The 6,797-nt window shown below is 54.9% G+C and overlaps 8 protein-coding genes across 8 annotated transcripts; 7 read left to right on the forward strand and 1 right to left on the reverse strand.

Moving 5' to 3' along the window:
* Window positions 1–298: 298 nt before the first annotated feature.
* PPTG_08259 (hypothetical protein) lies at window positions 299–673 on the forward strand (the record flags this gene model as incomplete). Its single annotated transcript, XM_008903203.1, has 1 exon — window positions 299–673. One exon carries the CDS (start codon window positions 299–301, stop codon window positions 671–673), a length of 375 nt encoding a protein of 124 aa, XP_008901451.1.
* A 335-nt stretch (window positions 674–1,008) lies between these two features.
* PPTG_22356 (hypothetical protein) lies at window positions 1,009–1,962 on the forward strand (the record flags this gene model as incomplete). The annotated part of the gene is made up of 4 exons (XM_008903397.1): window positions 1,009–1,091; window positions 1,153–1,212; window positions 1,385–1,493; window positions 1,564–1,962. The coding sequence occupies 4 exons, from the start codon at window positions 1,009–1,011 to the stop codon at window positions 1,960–1,962; spliced, it is 651 nt and encodes a 216-aa protein (XP_008901645.1).
* Window positions 1,963–2,000: 38 nt separating this feature from the next.
* On the forward strand, window positions 2,001–2,333 carry PPTG_22357 (hypothetical protein; the record flags this gene model as incomplete). The annotated part of the gene is made up of 1 exon (XM_008903398.1): window positions 2,001–2,333. The coding sequence occupies one exon, from the start codon at window positions 2,001–2,003 to the stop codon at window positions 2,331–2,333; it is 333 nt and encodes a 110-aa protein (XP_008901646.1).
* Window positions 2,334–2,547: 214 nt separating this feature from the next.
* PPTG_22358 (hypothetical protein) lies at window positions 2,548–2,949 on the forward strand (the record flags this gene model as incomplete). The annotated part of the gene is made up of 1 exon (XM_008903399.1): window positions 2,548–2,949. The coding sequence occupies one exon, from the start codon at window positions 2,548–2,550 to the stop codon at window positions 2,947–2,949; it is 402 nt and encodes a 133-aa protein (XP_008901647.1).
* Window positions 2,950–3,325: 376 nt separating this feature from the next.
* PPTG_08261 (hypothetical protein) lies at window positions 3,326–4,419 on the forward strand (the record flags this gene model as incomplete). The annotated part of the gene is made up of 3 exons (XM_008903204.1): window positions 3,326–3,448; window positions 3,490–4,153; window positions 4,217–4,419. 3 exons carry the CDS (start codon window positions 3,326–3,328, stop codon window positions 4,417–4,419), a joined length of 990 nt encoding a protein of 329 aa, XP_008901452.1.
* A 502-nt stretch (window positions 4,420–4,921) lies between these two features.
* Window positions 4,922–5,275, forward strand: PPTG_08262 (hypothetical protein; the record flags this gene model as incomplete). Its single annotated transcript, XM_008903205.1, has 2 exons — window positions 4,922–5,113; window positions 5,153–5,275. 2 exons carry the CDS (start codon window positions 4,922–4,924, stop codon window positions 5,273–5,275), a joined length of 315 nt encoding a protein of 104 aa, XP_008901453.1.
* Window positions 5,276–5,549: 274 nt separating this feature from the next.
* Window positions 5,550–6,175, reverse strand: PPTG_22359 (hypothetical protein; the record flags this gene model as incomplete). Its single annotated transcript, XM_008903400.1, has 2 exons — window positions 5,550–5,918; window positions 6,170–6,175. 2 exons carry the CDS (start codon window positions 6,173–6,175, stop codon window positions 5,550–5,552), a joined length of 375 nt encoding a protein of 124 aa, XP_008901648.1.
* Window positions 6,176–6,254: 79 nt separating this feature from the next.
* PPTG_08263 (hypothetical protein) lies at window positions 6,255–6,554 on the forward strand (the record flags this gene model as incomplete). The annotated part of the gene is made up of 1 exon (XM_008903206.1): window positions 6,255–6,554. One exon carries the CDS (start codon window positions 6,255–6,257, stop codon window positions 6,552–6,554), a length of 300 nt encoding a protein of 99 aa, XP_008901454.1.
* Between the last annotated feature and the right edge of the window lie 243 nt (window positions 6,555–6,797).

Raw genomic sequence — 6,797 nt, forward strand, 5'->3', positions numbered from 1 at the left:
CTTTCTTGTACCTCAACGCGTGACCGACCAGTTAATGGAGGCGCTCATTCATTGAAATGTAAGTTCTTGGTTGTCAACAAGTTTTCATAGCAGCGCGGTACAATAAATCACTCAACAAAAACACATCGCGTCCCTGGTTTGTTTGAACAACATAGGTTGGCTGTCGTATGCGTGAGACTAGATAACTCTGCTTCAACATGTTGTTGAAGTCCTCACTTTGCAGTAAACAGCATGAGCGATCTCAGCGATCTCAGCAACGGTACTGTGGAGCAGAAGGCGGCGAACCGGCGGAGTCAAAATGCTGAAGCCGCACGTCGGTACCATGCTACGACGAACACCTGAAGACCGCGAAAGCCATCGACAACAAGAGTGCATACGGCGCCAAGAGAGACGACAGCATTCGACTGCATCTTCAACGTCAATGTCAGCAAGTCGGCAAAGGTCTGAATGTGTTACCGATGATGTGAACGTGCTGGACGAGCGCTCAGCGGCATGGGGAGACAACGTCATCCCTCAACTGCGAAGAGTGCCTTTGGTGACCCAGGAAAGCGTCCTGGAGCGACTGCGGGGGGCGTTGGGTGCGTCCGGATTGGACGAGACAGTATGTGCGGTGTGCGATACGTGGGTGCTACGCACCCACTGCCGCACCATTGTCGTCTCGGAGTTCGTGTAAATGAATGATATTTGAAGACGCCTTAGCAGTCGAGAGGAGAATCTCGTTTCACCTCTGGCGAGCGAGTATGATTGCTCAGACAAGCTTCCTGAGCTCGAGAGCATCCTGCTTCCAAGCGCGGAGCCGACCGAGGCGGCCGTAGTCTACACGTTTGTAATCAGTGCGATGATAGCTTGAGGAAGCGGGAGATCCCAAAGTTCGCAATCAAGAACGCCGACGCCAATACGCGGTGTGTCCTCGTATCGTGCCTTCATGGCGGGGCCAATCACTACCATCCAACAAGCTCGAATCCGCAAGATGCATCGTGTGCGGCGGATAATGATCTAAGCCCTGCTATGGTTTTATCGCGTCCACAGCTCGCTGTACGCGCACGTAGCAGTCAATTGCTCGCAGATAGCCGAAGACCAAGTCCCAGTCGGTATGTTGAATGAAGAGACCGACGCAGATATTTAGGCTAAAGACGCTGATCTCGAAGGCAGTCGCGTCGGTGGCGTCTCCGACAACGACGCCACTGCCGTGCAGGACGAAGTGGTGGAGCGGTGACCGGGAAGTCGCTAATGCGAGCGAGGGTTCCACCACCGAAACCACACAGGTTCCGCTGAGAGCGCGCATACGACCGTTGAGTTCTTTAATGAGACGTCGTCAGCTCCGCAATTCCTAGTTCGTCTCTCCAGCCGGTTCTCCTCGAGCAGTAAAGACCTTTTTGCTCAGATATTCCTCCACCATTTCCCGTACGGCCGCGGTCATCCAGGAGAACGCGGCCACTTCCAGTGTCACTGGAAGCATGCATTCGTCATTACGGTATGCTGAGCTCGCGGCGGTTTGCTGAAGACGCGCTGTTCATGCCAGTTGCCTTCGACCACATATCGCTGCAGAAAATGTACACCTAGGTCGCGCTCAAGTGCAAGCGGAACTCCGCCCTTTTCGAGCCTTTCAGTGACGTGGCGGAGGTAGGCTTGGCAGATGCCCTTCAGCAGAAGGAGCTCCACCGGCAAGGCCAAATGGCTGCGCTGCACGGTGACCGGTCGCCTGCAGATAGACTACTGGACTCAGTCGATATCAGCGGAGGCGCGATTTGGGGCAGTGATGCTGAGCGTGCGCAGTGCCGGCGACGAGCGTTAGCCTACCAGGCTCGCTATGGCCAACCCGCGCTCTTCGTCACACTGACGCCCAACGTGGCCGAGTCGTTCGTGATGGTCCAGTACACCGGCGTGACTTCGCTTGATACTCTCTTTGACGCTGAGCTGACAGGAGCGCCCTGCAAGTCGGTCATGCAAGTGCAAGCTTGAAGAATGATGTTGTGAGTGCGCGGTTGTTCATGCACAACATGGACGCTTTTGTTGATCATGTTCTTGGCGTGAATCCTGCCGCTATGAAAGGCGTACCGTTCGACGTGTTTTTGGGAGAAGTTGACGCATACTTCGGCATGGTCGAAACGCAGGGCGGCGGGACGCTCCACGCCCGCATCCTCGTTTGGTTGGCAGACGCACCGCCCAATTCACCAGCGTTTGACCTCGCCGTCCAGACCCACGGCGAACAGTACTTACGCAACCTTGAGAAGTGTGTAGACAGTGTCGTTACAACGTCACTGCCGCTGGATATTGCTGAGTCGCATTGCCAGTTTTGTAGCGAGCCGTACGCGCATGCCAATCCCGATTGAGGCCCACATAAGTCCAGACCGACGGCAAGACGGGCAGTCAGTGGAGTCGCTGCTAGTTCAATGTGGTCAGCGTGATCACAAGACAAGCTTCCAGCACGTTTTGCGTCGCGTGATTCTTGATCACTACCCACCACCGTAGCCACCACCGCGGCGAGAACACTCAGCCGACGAGATAAGGGTGGCGGTTGATCGTGAAGCAAGTTGCCGAGGCTCGATGAGCGCCGCTAAAAACGCAATCTTCCGCCGTGACTGCTACTTGGCGGGTCGTGAAAACAACTCAGACGCTGAAGGGAATCGCCTCCAGTTGCTGAACCGTCCGCCACAGCACAGCGAGCGCTTTCAAGACGATCTGTTCCGCATCGACTCGGTCACTCTAGCTGTGTTGATGCTGCCACCGTCTTTTGACGACGCTCGGTGGCCGTTACACGTACTGGCCTTTTGCTGTCTCGGTGCTGGTGTTCCTCCTCAACATGCACTGGTGGTCGCACGTTGGAAGTTGCTTCAAGAAAAATTGATCTGCAGCATCAGACACATGCCGGCACGGATTTTCACGCCCGCGCATCGAGCGGTCAACCTGCACTGCGGAAGGCGTCAGTGTCGCTCGTCAAGTATGTGAACGGCTTCAACACCGTTGTGATGGTCACGTTTAAGTCAAAACATGATATACAAGTCATGATTGGCGGTACTGCTGCTCTCTTGCGGATATACTATGTGACGAAGTATGTCACCAAGCTGCAATCGATGATCGAGTCCGTGACGACCGTTGCGCTAGCTTCCTTTCGAAGACGTCTGACTCGAGAGCTGCTTGATCAATGAACGAACGCGGACAGAGCAAGCGTTGAACGCCGACGAGTGGCGTCACTCGCATTTGCGGTCACTAACTGCCGCAAGATCGCCGGTCCACTCACGGTACTGTATCTCATGCGAGGTTCGTGGTGCTATATGAGTTCTCGCTGCGCACCGCTGCCATTAAAAACATCTTGAAGGAGTTGATGAGCGATGACAAGCACTCGTGCGATCTCGTCGAGCTGCATGACGGCAATACCTCGGTCACGATGTACCGTGCGGCGTCGCTACTGGATGACGATTGCTGTCGGCCGCACGCACTCGACAGTGTAAGTCTCTATGAGTTCATCATGCGGTACTTCGGCGCAAGCGAATCCACACGGTGTCTATGGCGTCGCTTTTTCTGCCAGCGCACCCGTTGAGCAACACGCACTGCATCGGCACGCACCGAACCGATAGTATTCCCGTCGCGACCGGCATTCGCATGCCGTATGTTGATGCTGAGTCGCCGAGTGAGATTCCGGTGAAACGTAGAGACTGCGCACTGGTGTTGTTTCACCCAATTCGTACCGCGACAGACCTCGTCGCTGACGTGACGAACGACGCAGCCTGGGTTGACGCTTACCGACGATGGGAGCCCACGCGATTGGGCTTCGTCTCCCAATTCATGGCAAACATGGACGACTTCTACCGTGTCGAGAAGCAGACACAAGATGCTGCTGCCAGCGAGCACGACAACGTCGACATGTTGGGCGAGAACGACGACGACGTCATGGGGACTCGTCATGAAGTCGAGGCAATGGTCGATGGAAGCGAGCCGGCATGCGAGGATCCTTCTGGTGACGAGTTCGATGCCTGCGTGATCGGGGACAAGATCCCAGTCGTTCTGACGACGACGCAATCTAGCACGTCCGCAGCCTCCTCGACAACTGTGTACCACCCGCTGCTGATGCCTGTCGCCCAGACAACCGCCAGCACACTTGCCACATTATCCCAGGCACCGGCGTTTACCGTTGAGGAACTCAGTCGATATGGTAAGTCGCCAACGACAGACGAATCGGAGCTGTCTAAGCATTACCAACGAGAGAGCTGAACAGAAGTCATCGAGTTGCTCTCGAAAGCGCTTGACCCAGCTGCTGCGATATGGGTTTCAAGTGATCGCCAACGCCAACATGCGGACGTCAACCATTACGCAACAATTGCCGAGGTCCCATGCGCGTTTACACTTAATCAAAGGCAGCACGCCGCATTCACGATCATCGCGACTGCGCTGCTACGAACGTTTCTGCGGCAGGAGTAGGCTGGGCTCGAATTCGTTGATGGCGCCACCAACGACCGCAGCAGCCACGACGTTGAAGAGAAGCTCAGAGACAAGCAGCTGCTCATGTTTCTCGGTGGTGCTGGTGGAACGGGAAAAGCCGCATCATTGATGCGGTCAACCGTTCTGCGCGAGCTGGCATTGTGAAAGCTCGTTGACAAAAACTGCGCTCACCGGAAAAGCTGCTACGCTGATCGGGGCGCGGGCCTTGGCGAGTTTCATCATGCGCATCAAGCACTCGATCGAAGACAAATCTTTCGCCACGCTGGACGCGTTCGTCATCGATGAAGTGTCGATGATGTCGAAACCTGAGTGATAAAATGCTGCGCAGGTACAAGCAAGTGTCAAATGTACCATTCGGCGGTGTGCACATCATTCTCGTAGGCGACTTCTTGCAAATGCAGCCAGTCGGCGCCGACGCAATTTTCGTCGATCCAACCACCAAGTCACGCCCGTCGACAGCCGACATCGATAGCTTCGAGCTATGGAGGCGGTTCACGAGACAGTCCGCTTTCGCAACGACCCCGAATGGGGGCGAGGATGCGCGAACGCGCGAGTTGGTGAGTGGACGCAAGAGTTTGTTGACATCCTCAACAACCGCGTCGTACAGCCATCGGATGCTGAGGTTAAGACCGAGCTCACGCTGAAGGCCGGCGTGTTTGTTACTCCCGAGAACGTGAAGCGGCTCGCAATCAATAACACTTTTGTTTGCTAGACAGCGATGCGGCTGCCACCACAGGCGTTCCCAATCCGCGTTGTGGCTCATTTCAACGGCGTGCTCAACAAACTCAATCGGAGTGACGTTGCATACGTGCTCGGCTTAAGGGGCGTTGCTTAAGGGACGATAAATTATCAGCTGTTACGCGATACTGGCGCTTCTTCGAGTACACAGCGGCCACGTCGTCAAAAAGAGCTACCTGGTCCGAATGTCTTAATGCTGCGTTGAACACCTCCAACGGAATTTCAGGCCAGTGCGTCTGCATCTCAGCCAGTATATGGTGAATGTCAAGAACCTGTTTGACTCCATCCAACAGCACACGTGTAACTGTCGCTTCCTTGATGGCTCTCATCCATTTCTTGGCCACATGACACGATAGCGTTCTCATAGATATTCAACGACGACTGCATGATATCCACTGCTTGGTGCATGTAATCGACGATCTCCAGCGCTGTGTGCCATTGGCTGAGCCGCCAATGTTTTCCGCGATGCTGGAGAACGATCCTTCCTCCCAAGTCATCCAGTGAGGTGACTTGAAATCCGTAGCGCCAAACAGTGGCGTCAAGTATGTGAGCGCCACCAACAGGACCACGTTTGCCAGCTCGTCCACCGCAGCGTTCAGCTTCTTGAAGCTCCAGCAGACGTCCTGTGCGAAGGCCTCGTCCAGAGTAGTGCCAACGGTATGGGCAAGCCATCCATCTGCCTCACTGCCTACCCGGGACTTCTTGCAGCTCTTCGTTTCCACCGGATTAAGTAACGCACACTAGTTCGATGTACCCGCACACCAAATGAGACCCAAAGGAGACCCTGCGCTCGTGCAAAATGTTGCGCGATGGCTGCCCGAAGGTTACTCGATGACGCGAAAATCCTGGGGAACACTCACCCAACGACAGTTCTAACGAACTGCGAATTATTTTATCTTGAGCACCCCTCTCGTCCAGGTTTCTCCTATCAGGTATTATACAGGTATAACAGCAGGTATTGCCCAGGTATAATATATCGCTTGAAAATTACCGCCATTTCTTCTTTGATCCTCAGCCACTAGTTGGGGGGGGGGAGAATCGCAACACGTGGACGCGTCAACCGGGACTGAGCGACGATGGCGCGTACGCACAAGACGGCCCACATCAAGGCTGCGATGGCGGAGAAAGAGCGTCTAGCCAAGGAATCACGACGGGACGACATCGCTCGCGTGCAGGATGCGCGTACGCGGTTCGAAAGGGCTCAAGCATTAAAAACTGTGCAGAGATCTCACCCCCGCGGGTATAGACGATGGAAAAGAGAAAAGTCCACCGAAAATACTTCGGAGGAGCGACCTGGTGACGCGGAAGCGCAGGAGGACGAAGACGAGAATGTCGCGGAATCAACCGGTGTGGAGGCCAAGAAATGGCTCGGATAGTGCGGATGTGTCGGAGGAAGATGTCGCACAGACTCCAGTGGCTGAAGAGCCGTCGGGGCGGCAGCGTCAAGGGAAAGGACCGTTTCAGATACCGAGGATGAGGATTTGACTGAAGTTCCTGCGTTTAAGGCTCAGCACGATTCCTGGGCCTCGTTGGAGGTGAGCTTGAAGGAATACATGGATGCTACACGTCAGAAAATAGTGGTGAAGGAGGTGATTTATATCGCTCGTCGTAGCGCTCAC

This window comes from Phytophthora parasitica (assembly GCF_000247585.1).
Source record: "Phytophthora parasitica INRA-310 unplaced genomic scaffold supercont2.15, whole genome shotgun sequence".
Classification (NCBI taxonomy): Eukaryota; Oomycota; class Peronosporomycetes; order Peronosporales; family Peronosporaceae; genus Phytophthora; species Phytophthora nicotianae.